General features: G+C 35.9%; 2 protein-coding genes across 8 annotated transcripts in view; one reads left to right on the top strand and one right to left on the bottom strand.

Moving 5' to 3' along the window:
- The window catches only part of ENKUR (enkurin, TRPC channel interacting protein), a 25,115-nt gene extending 19,650 nt beyond the window's left edge, over positions 1–5,465 (bottom strand). Inside the window, exon 1 of one of the 4 annotated variants that reach the window (XM_077896765.1) lies at positions 4,892–5,465. Coding sequence is in view for 1 of the 4 variants with exons in the window: in XM_077896764.1 (XP_077752890.1) it covers positions 4,900–4,976 (77 nt within the window). In the remaining 3 variants the exon portion in view is untranslated. The remainder of the gene's footprint in view (positions 1–4,891) is intronic. The other 3 variants (XM_077896766.1, XM_077896764.1, XM_077896767.1) reach the window with 3 other exon arrangements.
- Positions 5,435–19,736, top strand: THNSL1 (threonine synthase like 1). Of its 4 annotated transcripts, none has more exons than XM_077896760.1 (3): positions 5,435–5,578; positions 11,835–12,006; positions 13,192–19,736. In XM_077896760.1, exon 3 carries the CDS (start codon positions 13,240–13,242, stop codon positions 15,469–15,471), a length of 2,232 nt encoding a protein of 743 aa, XP_077752886.1. In that variant the 5' UTR covers positions 5,435–5,578; positions 11,835–12,006; positions 13,192–13,239; the 3' UTR covers positions 15,472–19,736. The 4 variants fall into 4 exon arrangements, with proteins under 4 accessions (XP_077752886.1, XP_077752885.1, XP_077752889.1 ...); XM_077896759.1 differs by lacking the exon at positions 5,435–5,578 and adding an exon at positions 5,676–5,859; XM_077896761.1 differs by lacking the exon at positions 5,435–5,578 and adding an exon at positions 6,135–6,155.

Below are 19,736 nucleotides of genomic sequence, written 5' to 3'. Positions count from 1 at the left end.
CTAGTTCTAATTTGGCCCCATTACTGAGGCAATATACTTTTGAGTGCACTGCTCAATGCCCTGTGTCTTAAGAGGTGTTTCCACTCCGGCTGGTGGAAATTTGAATTTTATCTGGATCTACTGCCTTCTGTTGGTTATTTCTCTGGCCTCAGTAGTTTCATCATATACATGTACTGTCAACCAACAACTTCAAAAAAATCCTCTTGCATATTTCCATAGCATACACTCTCATTGTCTCTCTCTCCAATTCTCTTCTCTCTGGTACTATGTCTCTGTGTTGTGAATTCTACATGCCTTAACCTCTCCAGACTCTGAATTCTGTCTCCTTTAACTCAGAGAACTAATGGGTTTTCTTTAAATTCCTCTTCCCTGGATTTTGGTCTAGAAACTTTCTAGGAAGAGTGTTGGGGCAATCCTAAAGCTTGTTTCTTTCTCCCAGAAATGACTGGTGTGTGCTGTCTCTTGTCCATTTTATGAAAACTATTGTTTTACACTTTTTTCCCCTGGTTTTTTAGTTGTTTAAGGTGAGAGGGTAAATTCCATCCTTGATTGGAAGAAGTTTAGCTACATCACTTTTAACAGCTTGTATCCTCTTCTTATACGGATAAATTTGTTTGAAGAAACATTGAATTGTTTCTTGCTTTTAGGGGCCTTTCCTTAATCTTGAACTCAATGTCTAGGGATTAATTATGGTCTAAACTGAGTTTATTAGATACTTTCAAAAATAATGTTCAATCCAACCTTGTGCCTTAAATTTCATATGCAAGTTGGACCTGGTAAATATCCCTTGATTAATAAAATAACTTTCCCTGTGCTAAGAAAAAAGTGTGTATATGCTTACTTCTTTTTAATTTTCAAAACCTTGTGATTCAATACATTATTTTGTGAGCTGAAAGCTTACCCATTTGTTATACAAAACAATACATTTTATTCTATAGGAATAATTTTTTACTTTTCCAAATTATAAAAATAAGAAAATATGAAACTAGTATAGCAGTATATGCCAATCACAACTCAATTTTAAAAAATGAATAAAGATATAGTTTTCCTCTATCTCCTCAATCCATTATCCAAATACATTTTCTATATTTTTATTTCTGTATGAAATATAACTTGATTTTAAAAACTTAATATGATGATCTCTTCCCATATTAGTAGTTGTAAAATTTACTTTCTTTTCTTTACAAGAGATGAAGAGAAGTGTTATTATTATGAAAGTCTGCTGAGACTAGACAGCCAAATTAAAATCTGAATAGCAATTTCTAACACTGTTATAAAACTCCAAGACCATATATTGGAACAATGGGAATTTTAACATAAAATTGAAAACATACTGAAAACAAAAACTTTAGAATATTTTTTACATTCTTTGAATATAAATTAATTTTAAGGGACTACTGCTTTCCCCAACTTAATTATTAGCTACAAAATATCAGCAAAGTAGGTAAGACCCTCAGGAGAAAATGACCCTGTCGTCTAAGATTTCATAATAGTCAAGATTGCTTAGCAAAGTTAGATACATAATTGGACTTTAAACAAAGAGATGTTACAAAGCCTCAGAAGATATAGATTTAACAGAATGGAAATTGAATAAAATAAAAGGTAGTCCAAGAAGGATGAGAACCTCTGAAAATGAAATTCTGACTACATGCCATAGATAACACCAATGAAAGCCGGAAAGCCTTAAAAAAACCCAGCCAACTAATGGGTAGTTAGACTGTAAATATTCCCATTTTTAAAAAGCATGCATCCAGAAATTCCACAAGGGTGAGCCTGATGTCAATTTTGGAAATCATCTGAAAGCTTGTAGAGAAGTAATGATTAAATGAGCCATTTGGGGTTTCAGGTCATTGAAATGAACATCATATTTTTTACAGATTATTTGACTCATGAATCAGGCAACTACCTTAGACATACTAATGCACAACTTTATGTTAGCAAAGCCTCTTATCCTTACTTATAAGGTAGATAACTATGAATTGATTAATGGATTCATATGGATGACTGACTGAACTCTTAAAAACAGTATTGCTGTCAGCCTAGAAAAAGGTGTCTAGTAGCCTACTAAAGTGCAAAGTATTTGTCCTACTTAATGACAGATGGAGATATAAAAGACATTAGATTTGCAAATGTCACAAAGCTGGGAGGGATGTTTGAGAGAGTATATGAAAGATTCAAAGTTCAAAACTATCTCCATAGATAACAATGAATTTAGATCAAAAACAATCAGTTACATTAATTATACGATGGGACAGATGACCTTAGCCATAATTTATGAGGGAATTTCAATGTGAGGCAATGGGAAAATATGAATGTCAAAATGCTAATAAGTGCATTAATAAAAGTACTGCGCTGTAATGAAAGGTATAATGGTCCCATGGCCTATTCAGTACATACCTGGAATATTACCTTAAACAAAAGGAAAAGACAGAATGATTGGTGATGTTAAGTAACCGGAGCCATCTATGGAAGGGTGACATATTTGGTGACATCTCGGAAACCACCTCATGCATCATGAGCAACTGAAATTTTGAAAACGGATTCATGGCTTCTCACTGACTTTAACACTGTCATATCTTGAGTCCCAGATCATTAAGTTCAACTGCAAGAGGATGCCCTTCACCCCACTTTGGTTCCATATATCCATTTTCTATGTTCTCATTTAGTTACTTGCATCTCTCAGTAGGACTTCCAATAATAAATGGTTTTATTGTTAGTCAACATGTTAAAGTTTATATTGTAGTGTCCCAAGGAGACTGGAACTTCTGAAGTATGGGAATTTCACAATGCAGTCAGTTGTTGAGGAATAGACCTCTTTGTGAAAGTTGGACGGTCATCTTGCTGGTCTTGCACAGAACTGCAGTGAGTTTTCTTGAAGCTGAATTTATAACTCAGTAATGCAAATAAGCCTTGGAGGTTAATACATTTCTTTCTTATGATTAATTCTCACTATTAGTAAAGGGATTGGGTCAGAGCAAGTTAGTGTGGTGAGAGGAATTTGTTAAATGTGTTAATACACTCTGTTTTTATGTATTACTAGTTGCTTGCATGACATCTTGTCAAAATAAAACCCCCTCAGGGTTGTTGCAGACAATGTAGATTGTTGTCTTCTCACCCTAACAGAGAGAGTTCTTTGGCACTACATTTGGACCTTCTCTCCCCTTCACCACGAGGTCCTTTTCTCTACTTATTCCTTCAGAATCAATCAAGGAGTTTGTGCTGTAACTTCCAAAGTTCCCCAAGAACATTCCCCAAGGGCAATGTTATACACATATTAGGGGCTCAGTTATTGCTTGCCAAATTAATAAAGATTGTTCCTATAAAATTTCTTGAAAAAATACTTAGGTGCCATAAAGGTGCATCTTTTTAATTTACCAGTAACAAAACGTCTATCTAATAAAATATCTTACCATTCAAATTCAGTACTCAATAAAAAATACAATCTACCAGTGGTTACAGAAAGGTTACAGGAATTTCTGACCATAAATTCATTCAGCAAGAGTTAATTAGAATACTCATAAATTCTGCAATTCCATCACATCTTACTTTACATTCCTCTTTCCATTCTCAACTAGATTTTGAGAAGCTAGTGGAAAATAATATAGGTACTGCTCTTGTTAAAATTAGACACTTGGGCTTAAAATGGAAGGATTTTCCCACTTGTTGATGTTATGTACCCCAAGTAATTACTAGTAAAAATAATTGACCATTAGATCTGAAAGGAATCTAAAAGATTAGCTGAGTCATTTAGTTTGTTTTACACATCAGAAAACAAATGAAAATTTATTCATGATTCCCAAACCAATTAGTTTCAGAGCCTACTTTTTAGCCTGGTACTCTTTTTAAAATTTATTTATTTATTTATTTATGATAGTCACAGTGAGAGAGGCACAGAGACACAGGCAGAGGGAGAAGCAGGCTCCATGCACCAGGAGCCCGATGTGGGACTCGATCCCAGGTCTCCAGGATTGCGCCCTGGGCCAAAGGCAGGCGCCAAACCGCTGCGCCACCCAGGGATCCCTAGCCTGGTACTCTTTCAGTGTGGTTTTGACTTGCATCAGCAGAAGAAGAAAGGTTTAAAAAAAAAAAACAGCACATATTTCAAGTACTAGGAGGAATAAGATTTTCTGCACTGGTTATCTTCCATTCTCCCCATGGATTACATAAATTCTAAGCCCCTACACAAGTGAGTGACTGAGATATTTACTTGGGGGTTAGATTTTTGGTTTTTTTCAGTAGGGTTAGCTTTTTGAAATGAGGGGAGTTTATGGGGTCCTAACACCTACACAAAATTTTAAACTCAATTACGTATTTTGGGGTCTCCACCCATCTCCTCTTCCTTCTATCCCACTATCAGATTTGAAAAAGACTTTAGAAGCTAATCTATTTTGTTTCACCTACAACTGAGCCTCAGAAACACAAATTTACATTTGACTATCATCTCCGAAATAAATAACTACTATCCCTTTGGGGAGGGAGCGGTAGTGTAATCAGAAATAAAACAATGAACTCCTGAAATCACATAACAAGTATCCTAACACAGAATAATAAAACTGTGATTTTCCCTTTTCAACAGCCACAAGAGATTTCACGCTATTTTGTATGCCACATCATGTATGAACAATTAGATACATTAGAAAACAATTACATACTGTATTAACAGGCAGCTAACATAATAAAATGGCCCTCTCACAGCACTGGGCGGTCCTCTCTGTGAATTGGGAGATGATAAATACCTAGATTTTGCAATCTCTTCTTTAAGAAGCTGACATTCAAGTCTACTTCACTGAGACAAAAAAATACATATTTTTCAACGTTATATGATGCTTAGTTAATCCTGAAATGGCATAATTATTCCGTATTCTAGTTTCAAGTGATAATCTTTGCTTACCCACATACCTAGGACGGTGGGGAGGCTCCTTCCAGTCACTGGGTATGAGGTTATAAATGCTCTCAGAAAAGCAAGTTGTATCCATGGCCACCAAAACGACTCCTTAAAAATACTCAACTTTTTTCCTCACTATCCCAATATCTGTGTCTCTTTCTTCACTGTTCCCCTTTCCTTTTCCTACTCGTGTCTTCTCACGGAACTAAAGTTTCTCTCTTTTACCTAGTTTCCCTTTGACCTCTTCTCAGCAGTCCTCTCTTGGGAAGAAAATAAAATAACCCTTCTAATTCTCTTTGGGGTTGCTTAGCGTTAGTGGACGGCGTGGTTGCCTTGGAAACGGTTGCTAGGCTACGGGGAAGTGGAAGGCAGCACCGCGCACGAGGTTTCCTCTCTTCCCTCTGCAATTTTTCTGCTTGAGTTCAATAAGGAAATCACCGTTTATGTGTGCCTTTGGGAATAAGGAGCGGAATGGCGACCCCTTAAAGACATTGCTCGTCGCTGTCTCGGCGGACTTGGACAGAAAGACAGACCCACTAGAGAGTAGGGCGCGCAGCGGGTTCGCAGGCGTCACACAATGAGTCTCTTGTGCGCAGGCGCCGATCCCTGAGTGGGCGGGGCCAGCCGCCGAGGCCTCCGCGGAGAGCCGTCCCGGGGCCGGGGGGAGGAGCCTGAGGAGCAGGGAGGATTCCGGTAGGTGGAGCGCGGCCCGAGAGTCACGTGCCCAGGGTGCGGGCGCTCGGGGCGTGGGTGTGGCGCGCGGGCGCGCAGGCCCTCACCGGCGCAGGCGCAGAGGCCGCCGCGCGGGGCTGGGGGCGGGTCCGGCCTGGCGGAGGCCCTGGGCCTGGGCTGTGGGCGAGCGGGTGTGAGAGCCCCAGAGGTGCGGGACCCCGTCCCGAGGCGGCGGTGGCGGCTCCTGGACGCTCCTCCCCAGTTTCTTTCCTTTGCCCCGTCTTCTCAGTGAGATTTTCTTGGTGAGTGATTTGAGGAGAAAGAAATGGAACCAGTAGACACCGGTCCGTCCCATTTGCATGCCTTCCCCACTGCGTTCCTTGTTCCCCTCCCCGCTACTTCGTTGTCATCCCGCCTGTGCGCTCGTCTTCCCCGCCGCTTCTGCCGGGCTTGCGGGGAGCTCGCTGCGCGGCCCTGCTCGCCACCTGTGGGAGTCGCGCCCCCGCGCGCCCCCGCGCGCCCCCGCCTCCCCGTGCACCTGTCGCACCGCGGGCTTCGCTCGGCCTCCCTTTCTCCGGTTCGCTGCCCTCGGCCCCAGGTACCTGCTGGTCGGGCCCCTCCTCTTAGGTCTTTATCCACAGACGTGTGCACTCGGTAATTTGTGCAAAAGCAGCCTAAACCAGGAGGAGCCTCTTAAATGGGCCCTTGAATTTTTACCCATTTTTATGGTGTTCCCCCCCCCCTTGTTTTTTTTAATTGTCTTCTCGGGAGCGGTGTTCCGTTTTAACCGTCTGCTCTTCCAGAAACCTCTTTATGCTGAAAGAAATTCGTACAGAAGCCTTTGCCATCCTGAGTCTCTAAAAGACATTTTGGCAATATTTTGGAAAGATAGTTGGTCTGAATGAACCTGACAAAGGCCACTGTCCGCAGGGAATAAAGATGGTCAAAGATAAGACACCACCAGTTTTGGTCATTTCACTGCCAGGGTACTCGGTAGAGAGAGAAAAACAGCACGATGGCTTCATTAACCATTAGTTCCTACTGAAAAGGCTGTGCAGAATGGGTGGGTCCTTATCATTTGGGACTCCTACTGAATTTCATCAGATAAGAATAAATTTAGGTTTTTTCTTATCCAGTTGATCAGATTTTTATTTTTATCCCAGACATTTAGCATCTTATTTCAGACAAGTGGCGCTTTGGTGATGATGCTCCTGCTCTTCACATCGGATTTTCTGTTTTTCAGAACTTTTTTTTATGTATATACCACTTTGTTGTTTTCCTTTCCCCTCTGAATATTTTATTATTTCGGTTTGGAGGTTATTTTGTTTGCTTTGCTTAGCATGTATAGAGAAAAACTCTCTTTATTCATGCTAAGATTTGAACTAAGACTTAAAATGATGATACCATTAACCAAGCGGATGGTCATTGGCCAAAGCTTATAAACTTTCTAATGAAGAAGCAGCACTCTGGGACGTTTCATATGAATCATTTCACAAAAAATGATTAGGGCAAAGCATGATTTCTCCAATTAGTAAGTGTCAACCAACCTTAGCTAGTCTTGACTTTCTGGTGTTATGGAATACAGTAGTTTCACTGATAATCAGTATATTTATTGTGGTTTTAAAAATACCAGTTCATGATCTCCTCACTATTAGTATAGGTAGTTTACAGTCATGGTGAAGTTGTTAAAGCATTTAGAAAGGAACTTTTTTCCTTTCTAGATACTTTCTCTATAATTCTGCTTGCCTTTTTTTTTAAACATTTTATTTTTTTTTAATTTTTATTTATTTATGATAGTCACACACACAGAGAGAGAGGCAGAGACACAGGCAGAGGGAGAAGCAGGCTCCATGCACCGGGAGCCCGACGTGGGATTCGATCCCGGGTCTCCAGGATCGCGCCCTGGGCCAAAGGCAGGCACCAAACCACTGCGCCACCCAGGGATCCCTCTGCTTGCCTTTTGAAAGCATATTTACAAAGAATATATTTCTAATTTTTATAGTTGCCTCAAAATGGCAGTACTGTTCAAGGAAATGTCTGTGTCCAATATGCCTACAGGGAATCGGCATTTGTCCACTGACAGAGGTCATGAACTTTATCTGTAAAGGGCTAGATAATTAATATTCTAGGCCTCTACAGGCCAAATGGTTTTGATCAAAACTGTTCAACTCCACTGTTGTAGCTCAAGAGCAGCCAAAGACCATACTAAACAGATTAATGAATAAATAAGTTGTGTTCCCATGAAACTTTATTTTTAAAAAGGATAGTTACAGTTTTGCACAGATTTGGCCTGTGAGTTATAGTTTGTGCAGACCCCTGCTATAAATGGTTTAACATACAAGTTAGAGTGTTTTGCTGAAGACTAATTCTAACTTATATGAATAAAATGAGCTTAGGTAAGAACGTAAAAAGAGACAACTAGGAGGAAAATTAACCCTGGATAAGAGATGTTCTTTATAATAATATAATTCTAAGTTACAGAATTAAAAAGGGTACTTAATTAAAAAGTCTTTTGAATTAAATACTCAAGACCATTAGGAGAATATCTAACAGTGAAAGATTAGCAAGAAGAAAGGCTTAATGAGCTTTTGGTACTAAGACAGAGGCAAAGATGAGCAAATGAACTTGTAATTCTACTTTTGATTGTAAGATCCCTGTGATTACAGCATGGCACTAGAGTGTGTGGTCTTTCCACCCTCTCCACCTTGCTATTTCCAGGAAAATAATAGCTGACTACCAAAGGTTTGCTGAGAGGAATTTTGCTCAGTATTCCAGAGCAGCTGAACTATACCTCCCCTGGTTAGTTTATGTCGTAGCAAATTTGCATTTTTTAATGTATTGGAAAACAATTTATTGCTGTAAGAATGCAGTAATTTTTAAGGATTTTTTAAAAAGTATCAGGATATCTTCATAAGATAATGGACCAGATTTAGTCATTCTTCTGAGAAATTTAGGTTGCATTAATATAGGATAACAAGCAAAATCATGGCATAAATATTTTTAGAAGTTCATTGAACCACAGCCAGTTCTCATGAAACAATTTTTTAAATGCTGTGTCTTACATTTTATTTTGGAATAGTATGTAACAGATATTTTAAATGGGTGACAAATGCTAAATCATCCTGACTAAATAGGATTTGGATAATTTCCCAAAGGAATTGGAAACTAGATAATTTTATAATGGAATTGAAAAATTTCTCTGGACCATTTTGGAAATAAAAATTGATAATGGGTATGATTTTAGTTGATTAGCAATCATCTAGTGGTGTCCTTAGGAAAACATCACTGTGAATAGGTTGATGAAAATTAATATGCATTTCTGGTTTAAAAATGTAAGTTTATTAGTATTCATAAGAAAGAATTTTAAAATAATTTTAAAAGTGATTTCTGTACTTTTTTTTCTTGAATTCATTGTTCAGTTTTGATCAGCTTACTACAGTAAAATTGTGAAGTTTTGTGCCTTGAGCTCAGAGAGTACTTGAATTATTTTATTTATGTGGACATTCTGTTTTTGTGTTTTAAAGTCTGCTGTGACACTGACACAGCCTTTTCATTTGTCTATTTGAATGACAAGTGTCTATTATGTCTAAAAAGTAACCAATGGAGTTAGTGGATCAAAGAGCCCCACTATATGTGATCAACAGGAAAACCTATTTAAAAAATATTAATGTATAATGGAGCTGTGTAGATTTTACATCCTCTGAGGAATTAGAGAGTATGACTAAAATGTTTTCATGAAGAACTTGGCTCTACAAAAAATACTTAAGAACATTGACATAGTAAAACACGAGTACTTTATGGCCAAGAGATTTGGTCTTTAAATACTGCTTTTGTTTTCTGACTCCTGTGATTGACTTACATTTAATTTGAAAAAGTTTTGTCCTTTGGCCAAAGAAAAATTGCCTATTCATGACCACTAGACTGAAATACATAGTAAAGTAAAAATAAAAGAAAAAGCATAATAATATGGCTTTCAATCATATAGGAAAATGATATGCAGTTGATCCTCCCTTTTCACAGGTTCCATATTTGTGAATTCTACTCACTAAAATGTATTTATAAGCCCAAATTAATACATGCGGAACTTGTACATTCATTCATGGACACATGCACAGTGATGAAAAATTTGAGTCTCCTGGTGTGCATGCTCTTAGCTGAGATCAAGCAAGATGATGCCTGCCTTGCTCTTTCAGCTCAAATACTGTAAACGAGTGTCCTCCCATTCTATTTAATATCACATTTTTCTCATTTTTGTGCCTCTAGTTGATGATTCTGCTGTTTAAAATGGCCCCTAGATTGTTGTGTTGCCTAGTGTTCCTAAGGTAATAAGGCTGTGATGTACCTTAGAGATAAAATGTGTGTGTTAGACAAGCTTCATTCAGGCATAAATTAGAGTGCTGTTGGCTGTTCAGTGGTAATGAATCAACTGCATATATACGTATAAATTATATATTAAAAATGTATAAAATGATTTTAAACAGAAACACATAAAATTGTTTGGAATGGAACAATTTGGAAGTGTGGAAGCAATGGGAATATTCACTCTTCACTAATTCAGTATGCATGCTGACTTTATAGAATAATACCATGAATAATGAGAATTGAGTTTATTACCTCTGAAGTCAAAACTTAATTTCCAGATGAAAGTTACAATGGATATTATTCCATCTTGTCTGTTGGTTTGCTTACAATGGATGTTGAAGCCCTAAAATTAATTTGTGGCTGAAATGTCATAAAACAAAATTTTAGGGGCAGCCCAGGTGGCTCAGCGGTTTAGCACCGCCTTTGGCCCAGGGTGTGATCCTGGAAACCTGGGATGGAGTCCCATGTCAGGCTTCCCTGCATGGAGCCTGCTTCTCCCTCTGCCCGTGTCTCTCATGAATAAATAAATAAAATCTTAAAAAAAAAAAAAGACACAAATTTTATTATGTTACTTAGAATTCATCTTCTTTATTTTTCTTTAAAAATGATAATACTTGTTACATTTTGTAGCCTTTTAACAACTGCCTTCTGCTATTTTCAGGAATATTTTTATTGTGAAATAATATTGATACCAAATTGCATTAAATTGTCACAATTTATATAAAGTAAGGAAAACTAAGGTTACAAAAGGTAAGGTGAACAATGCATAATGTTTGTGTCTAACGTTGTCATCTACTTTTGATGGAATTGATGATAAGCATTGTAGCAACCAACACAAAGTGGAAAAGATCTGTTAAAAGATTTGATGTCCATACAAACCAACCAGCTACTCAGGTAACAAATACTACAGTTACTGCTAATACAGACATCCAAAAGTTACACACTGAGAACCAAAAAAGAATACACACTCCTAAATAGGAGGTAAGTCAGGTGGTTTTAGAAAGTGTTTCTCCTCCTCCAAGAAAACTAGCTGGTGTTAAAGTACTTTATTAGAATACAGTTTAATAAAAGACATTGCTAAAAAAAATAAAAATAAAAAAAAAAATAAAAGACATTGCTGATATGACTCAAGTATACACTTCTCTGATCCTTGGTTTACTGCAGGGGAAGAATTAGACTGTGCATAACAAAACAATTTTTGATTCATGCTTAAGTACCACTATTTTCTCTGAAGGCTTAGCAACTAACCAAACCATAAAAACATACACCTACACTTGAGTCTAGATATTCTGATTCAATTTATGTGTTTTTGGTCCATTGTCATTGAGTAGCAATAATTAATATTTCTATATATGAGAATATTCTTTGTGCCAGCCACTATGATACGTGTTTTGAATTTATTATAAACTCAAATAGCCAGGGAGTACCAGTGTGTAGCGGACACTGTATTTGCACTTTTTACAGCAACTATTATTACATACAAATCATGTAGTGATTCAGATGGATAAAACAACCTGTAAGAGTAATTCAGACATTGATTTCATAGCTTTAGTCCACTGATTTAAATTTTTCTCTCATCACTAAACATCCAGTTAAATAATTAAAATTTCAAGTATCATTGTGAGAGATTGTATATTTGTTCTTATTTGGTTATATTCCTTTTGTATTGGTTGGTGGAAGAAATTCCTTTAGTACTGTTTAATGAAATTTATTTTCCGTTATAAGACACAGATGTTGGAAAAACACAGGATCTTAATATTTTAATAATAGATTTGGGGAAACTATTGAAAAAGGCCAATTCATTATTTTTCCCTACTTTAAAATTTTCAGGTGGATATTTTAATAATAGACCAGTCTATGTGTGGGAATTTGTAACATTGCAGTGATGATTAACTTGAAAATTTTTCTATTATAGACTCTGTTTTTTCCAAAGATTGACTTTGCCTCACCATCAACAAAATCTTCATCTAAGATTGATTCCTGGGTGTCATATGTTTACAAGTCAGTGGGAATTAAGCGCATCTCATACATGCTGAAAAGCCAAATAAGGAAATGTATTCCTTCTCTTAACAGTTCTAATTTAACTTGTAAGTTAAATTCAGTGTTAGTTTTCAAAATTCTTTAAATGTTTAATTACAGAACACAGTAGCAGAGATAATCAGAGTAGTAAATGATCGAAAGTTTTTAGAAAGTATTTGAACATACCATCTAAGATTTAATATGACTTAATTGCAGAACGTATGAAAAGCCCCAGTACATATGTGTGGAGTTCCTTTAGTCGATTTAAATGAATGTTGCAGCAGTTACTAAATTGCATTTTACATATACTCAGAAAGAGTTTGACTTGTCTGGCATGCATTTGTGTTTTAATGGTGAGTATATTTCCAAAGACACAGATTTTAGCAATATGGGGAATTGCAGAGCTGCTTTGGATGCCAGAATAATTATTTCCTCTCATCATTGGAAACATTCCTGAGGGGTTTTTTTTGCTATCACTGTAGAGTCTGGAATTTGAGTTAAGTGTCTCCACTGATAATGTTTAGAGGACAGAAACAAAAGTGACGGTTTCATGCAGATACAGTTATAGATATGTAGCCTTTGACTTTGCTGTTAATTATCAATTTTCCTTAATTTGCATACCTTTCATTTTAGATTTTTTTTAAAAGACTTCGATATGAAAAATATTTAAGATTGATTCTTTACAGTATGCATACAAAAGGCACATAAGAAAGAACATGTCATACCTTTGCCCTATAGTTTGGAAAGTTATTTAAGTATTTTGTAAGCAAATATTTTACTCTACTTTCTGGTTGTGAATTTTATGAGAAATTTATGAATAGCATGATAGTCTGTCAGCATGTTCATATAACTAAAGTTAGAAATTAAATATAAAGAATAATGTTCAGCTTTTGTGAATTGCAAGTAAATAACAATCCAAATAATCCTTGTTTATAGGGATTATAGACCAAGAAACAATTTTCATTACAGGAAAAGACATACTAATCTAATGTAGTATTTTTTTTTAAGTATGATGTGGCATTTTCTGAGTTAAGTGTAGCTTTAGAAATTGTTGAAGTTTTGATTATTTGGTCTTGAGATTGAAAGATTATTTAAAAGGATAATATGTAGTATGTGAGAATTTAAAAAATGTCCCATACATTTGAAAGATTTCTAAATAGTTTATGATGTGGTTATTTTCAGTCCTATTTGGGATTTTAAGTCTGTTAAAATTAGTAATCAAATGTCTTTTTTTGTTTTTATGTTTTGAAAAGGGCTAAAGCCAGTTTTTAGGTTGACTTGGGCAGAAAAGTGAAAAGAGAATGCTCCACTTTAACCGATGTCCGCATCTGAAACAAATAGCCCAGAAATGTTTTTCTAGTATACATGTTAGAACGGATAAACATGTGCAGCTGTTTCTTTCAAGAACCTTTGCACTTGCAGAATTCAGGAAGTCATGGCACTCAACCCACTCTGTTGTTGGAGACAAAAATATTATCCTGATGGGACCGCCTGGTGCTGGGAAAACAACTGTAGGCAGAATAATAGGTCAGAAACTAGGTTGTTGTGTCATCGATGTGGATGATGATATCCTTGAAAAAACCTGGAATATGAGCGTGTCTGAAAAATTACAGGATGTTGGTAATGAGCAATTTTTAGAAGAGGAAGGAAAAGCCGTGTTAAACTTCTCTGCATCTGGAAGTGTGATTTCCCTTACGGGGTCCAATCCAATGCATGATGCTAGCATGTGGCATCTGAAGAAAAATGGAATAATTGTATACCTGGATGTACCTCTAATAGATATAGTAAGCCGTCTAAAATTAATGAAAATAGATAGGATCGTAGGTCAGAATGCTGAAATATCTCTGAAAGACTTACTTAAGTTTAGAAGACAGTATTACAAGAAGTGGTACGATACCCGTGTATTTTGTGAAAGTGGGGCTTCCCCCGAGGAGGTAGCTGACAAAGTGCTTAGAGCAGTTAAAAGATACCAAGATGTGGACTCAGAAACATTCATTTCAACAAGACACATTTGGCCTAAAGACTGTGAACGGAAGGTTTCGACAAAATTCTTCAGTGAAGCAGTGATTGAGGGGTTAGCTTCTGATGGTGGACTCTTCGTTCCTGAGAAGGAGTTTCCAAAATTAAACTGTAGGGAGTGGAAAAGCCTAGTAGGAGCAACCTACATAGAAAGAGCACAAATACTGTTGGAAAAGTGTATACATCCTGCTGACATACCTGCTGCCAGATTGGGAGAAATGATTGAAACTGCTTACGGGGAAAACTTTGCCTGCTCAAAAATTGCCCCTGTCAGGCACCTTTCAGGCAACCAGTTCATCCTGGAGTTGTTTCATGGACCAACGGGATCATTTAAAGATTTGTCTTTACAGCTTATGCCTCATCTTTTTGCACACTGTATTCCACCAAGTTGCAATTATATGATACTTGTAGCTACTTCAGGAGACACAGGGAGTGCAGTCTTAAATGGCTTTAGCCGTATTAATAAGAATGATAAGCAAAGAATAGCTGTGGCCACATTTTTTCCTGAGAACGGAGTAAGTGATTTTCAAAAAGCACAAATAATTGGCAGTCAGAAAGAAAATGGATGGGCAGTGGGTGTCAAGTCAGATTTTGATTTTTGCCAGACAGCTGTGAAAGGAATTTTTAAAGATTCTGATTTTACTGGCTTCCTTATTATGGAATATGGAACAGTCTTAAGTTCAGCCAATTCCATAAACTGGGGCCGACTGCTTCCCCAAGTAGTTTATCATGCTTCTGCATATCTTGATCTTGTTAGCCAAGGATTTATTTCTTTTGGAAGCCCAGTTGATGTCTGTATTCCCACTGGAAATTTTGGTAACATTTTAGCAGCCGTGTATGCCAAAATGATGGGAATCCCTATTCGAAAATTTATTTGTGCCTCTAATCAGAACCATGTTTTGACTGATTTTATAAAAACAGGACATTACGATTTAAGGGAGAGAAAATTAACACAGACCTTTTCACCAGCAATAGATATTCTTAAAGCTTCAAATTTGGAACGACATTTACACTTGGTGGCTGATAAGGATGGAGAATTAATGACAAAATTATTTAGTCAGTTAGAAGAGCAACATCACTTCCAGATAGAGAAGATGCTAGTTGAGAAACTTCAGCAGGATTTCGTGGCTGACTGGTGCTCTGAGGGAGAGTGTCTGGCAGCCATTCATTCCACCTACAATACTTCAGGATATATTCTGGATCCACACACTGCTGTTGCAAAAGTGGTTGCAGACAGAATGCAAGATAAAACCTGCCCAGTGATTGTCTCATCTACAGCTCATTACTCCAAGTTTGCACCTGCTATCATGCAAGCTTTAAAGATTGAAGAAATCAACCATAACTCATCAAGTCAGCTTTATTTACTGAGTTCATATAACGCACTGCCTCCACCGCATGAAGCTTTATTAGAGAGAACGAAACAGCAAGAGAAGATGGAGTACCAGGTCTGTGCAGCTGATGTGAATGTCCTGAAGAGTCATGTGGAGAAACTAATACAAAGTCAATTCATATAAATTTTTTTTGAATAAAATATTTCTTTCTGGCGATAAACATATGATAATAAATTCCAGATGTTGATTTGGAATAAAATAGCATTTTCATTTTTTTTTGTAAATATATCTACATGTAGATCTTTTCTCTTTTCGAATTTCAATAACGTGATTTCTATAACAACATTGTACCTGCACATGCCCATTGGAACCTTATAATCTGGAAGTGACAAAAGGGTACCATAGTGCATGGACCTTTGTGTTGCACTGTGCTTTGCACTCATGAGGGATATATCAGTTTCCACTACCTTATCCCCACTTTTAAGTGGATCAAAATGTCTGGTATTCACCTGGAAATTAAATATTTAAGCATGGCTGTTAAGTAATACATGTGTAACCATCACTAGTTTTCTATTGACTAGAAAGGTAATTATCATTCAAATGGCTAACTTGTACGGAAGAAGTAGTAAACTCACTCTTAAAATAGGGCGAGTGTTTTTACCTCTTTTCAAACTCCCGTTATGGACTACAACTAACTACATATATCCTACACCATCCAAATTAGCTAAGTGCTCTGTCCTTGACTCCCCTTTGGATGGTTATAGTTAGGATGAGGTACTTTGAAAATCATGAAACATGATTTAAATCTAGGACATAATAGTCACCATATAACTATTTAGTAGTGGATATAGAAGTAAAATTACTTATCTATTTCATGAGAAAAATTTTCCAAACTTCAGAGTATCTGAATAGTCTTAATAGAAGTATATTTATAGTTATAGGTAACAGTTTTTCTGTGTTATTTGGAGTCAATTGCTATATAATTTGTCTCTCTTTTCAATGAACATTGTCTTTTTTGACAACTGAAGTCACAATTGATACACACATATCTAGATTTTCTTTCTTTGTAGTAACTAATTTTGACCATGATTTACATTTATGAATTTACTGGATATTTTATTTCTGAATATGAGATTGTTGCTGAAAGGATCTGTAGTGTAATGGACTACTCCCAACCACAAGATGGCATTCCTAACATAATTTGTCTTTGTTGATAACATTCTGCTTCATTTTCTAAGAGAGCTACCTCCATGAAGAAACATATTAAAAGTTGTAAGGAAAAAATTTTTAAATAGTTTAATGAGTGGAAACAATGCGTTTAAAAAATATTAAAAATCAAACCAATTTTGCATTAACATTGGATCTCTGGATTGGCTTCTGCAAAGTTAAGTTCTAAAACTAAAAATTGAAAACCAGAAGCAGTGACAAGAAAATAATGGAGGATTCAAAGTTCCCTTATTCACGTATTCTTATTTTTTTCTTTTGTTTTTAAGAATATCTGTTTAAGTGGATATGTTTAAAAAATAGAAGAGTGAACAGCTAAAAGTTCACCATGCATATGAGAATGCACTATTTTTCTGAAAGGGGGACCAACAGTGCTAAAAAAAAAAAAATGAATTCTGTCCTCAAGCACTATAGCTAGGGAGACCACATGAAAAATGAAGCCACGTACAACACAAAAGAGTTCCTGCAAGAAGATAGTTTATGAGTAAGTAAAAAATGAGTGATACAGTTAAGTGCTGTAAGGATTATAACAAAAGGAAAGGATTGACCTGGAATAGAACAGGTTTCACAGAGGACATAGAACCTGAAGTGGGTCTTGAAGGATGGGAAGATTTTCTAGGTGAAAAAGAAGGGGAAATATATTCGAGACAGAGGCCAGAGAAACCTGTAAGGTGATATGTCCAAGAGAGCACCTGTGTTTGTGGTCAGTTGTTAATCTCACTGCCCCAAATTGTCACTTGATGCCTTCATTTCTTCTCAAACCCAGCTTCATCCTTCCCCTCTAAGCTAATAACCTTGCCTTATTCAAGAAAAATGAGCCACCATATCTGATGCATCTCCATTTCCCATCAATTGTATAAATCTGTGCATATTATTCTAGCTTTTCCTACTTCCGTCTGCCTGAATGAGTCGTGCTTGTCCTTCACATGTGTCATATCTCATCAGTCATCCCTGCTGTTTCTTCAGCCTCCGGTCTCTGATGGAACGTTTGTGTCATTCAGGTTCTCTCTCTTCATATCTTAAAATCATAAGAGCAAAACAAAATTTCTGTAAACATTCACATTTCTTCCCATCTATTATTTCTTTATACTCAAGATCAGTGGTCTTCAAAAAGAGTTGTCTATACAGTCACATTTTCTTCTCATTTTCTCCAGTGTGTAAAGTCTATGTAAAGTTTGATGAGTAATCAAATACCCATATACTCACCATCTCGCTCTTAAGAGTAGAGCCTTACACCTTTGATATACTATGCTGTCTCCTCTTTGATGACATGCACTTCTCTCCCCCACAGGTAACCATTATCCTAAATTTTCATCATTCTCTTGTTTTTATACTTTTTCACTGCTTAGTTTTGCCTTTTTGTTTTGAATTTTATGTAAATGGAGTCACATTGTATGTATTTTTCCATGCCTTTGCATTTTGCTTGAAAACCTTAAAATAAAAAAAAAGAAAGAAAGAAAACCTTAAAATCCATCCATGCAAATGAGTGGAGTCACAGTTCATTGATTTTTATTACTATATAATATTCCATTGTATGAATACCACAGCCTATCCATTTACCAGTTAATATATATATAGACTAATTTTTATCTGTTCTTGTATGCTGTAGGTATATTGTTTTGTAAAGCTTGTGTTGGAGACTAGTGAATATGGGCTTTCAAATGTTTGTACTTATTTCCAAGAATATGTAAAAATAGATTTCATGTCTTGGTATTATTAAAAACTAGTGCTTTGTTTATGAAACGAATTATTAAATTTCAGACTACAATTTCTAGCTTTAACTATCTTTGAGAAATTGTTTTATAATGTCATAGTGAATTTAAGATTTGGGGGGAAAATAAGATTTTAAAATTACATATTAATGGAAATCAAAATATGTTTCTGTCAAATTAGATGGTGGAAGGCAATAAATTGTTTTTTATGAGGTTTTTGTTGGATTGTAATACTTCACTTTGAAAAACAATAACTTATGGCAAATACTGTTTGAATCCATCAAATAATTTATAAACCTTACATAATTCAAACTACTTAATATTAGTTTTCTTAAAAAGGCTATTTTCATGTGAATCTCAAACCCATAAAATCATAAATAGTACAGTTTTTGTACCAATCCAGGAACATGAAAAATCTCCATATGAAATAGTTATCAGTATGGGTACCGTGTATCTATTCCAACCATTAAATCATTAGTTTTTCTCTCTTCCAATTTTAAAAACAAATAGCCTCTTTCCAAATTAAAGTTACCATAAGCTCTTCTGTTTCAAAAAAGTAGAGCCAAAAAAATTGCCGGTGTTAAGTGAAAGGGACTGTCAGAAACAAAAAAATAAATCAGCATAATGTCTAGCAATATTCTGATCAATTGGCAATATTTTCATGAGAGCTCTACATCAAAAAGTTGAGTTTGCTTTCTACAGTAGGGTGCATTAATCAATTTAGCTTTTTTTCCTAAACTCTGAATTCTTATGACTTTCTTCATCTAAGTGGTAATAATTGTCTTGAGTCACTGCACTGAAGTTACATGTGCAGATATGACACTAATTCAGGTTATCATTAGACACTTATTGAGAGCTTAGTGGTTTATGAAATGCAGAGTTGCTAATGGCAAGTTAAACTTCATTTATAAATATTAGAGGAGTTATGACTTAAATTACTTAAATTCACAATGAATTTTTAAAAATAAATTCTCATATTTGGTAAATGAGTCTTAAAATTGTTCAATTTAATATCATCTCCCAGTAAGTTTGAGGTGTTTTTAACAAATGCTTTATTATTGTTTTTCAAAATGGAAACTTTGAGATCAATATTCCAGAGTTTATGAGAAATGCCAAAAAAAAAAAAAAAAAGAGAAAAGCCTCCAGGAACCATTTTGAACAGATAGAAGTTAATTTTTTTTTGATATAAAGGTATGTCCTGGCACTCTTTATGGCACAAATATTAACACGTTAATATTTAAATACTCAATAATTTTATTTCAGATTAAACTAGGCTTGTTTGTATAATGCAACACTAAAATGTAATTTAATTATATGCTCAACAATAGGTTTTCTTTGAAGCCATGTAAAAAATATTGTTTTGGGTATACTTGGCAACATATGCCCCAGACTGGCAATCTGTGTGATAGTAAGTACGTCATTTTCCTTAAAATTAGAGGCCTTCTATACTTTGTTTTGTTTACAGCATTCATTATCTCATGTTCTTATTGAATAAAAAGTATTTTGGAAAAA

The sequence above is a fragment of the Canis aureus genome, chromosome 5 (assembly GCF_053574225.1).
Source record: "Canis aureus isolate CA01 chromosome 5, VMU_Caureus_v.1.0, whole genome shotgun sequence".
Classification (NCBI taxonomy): Eukaryota; Metazoa; Chordata; class Mammalia; order Carnivora; family Canidae; genus Canis; species Canis aureus.
Note: the sequence above shows the minus strand (reverse complement) of the source record. Positions and strands in the feature narration are given on the sequence as shown.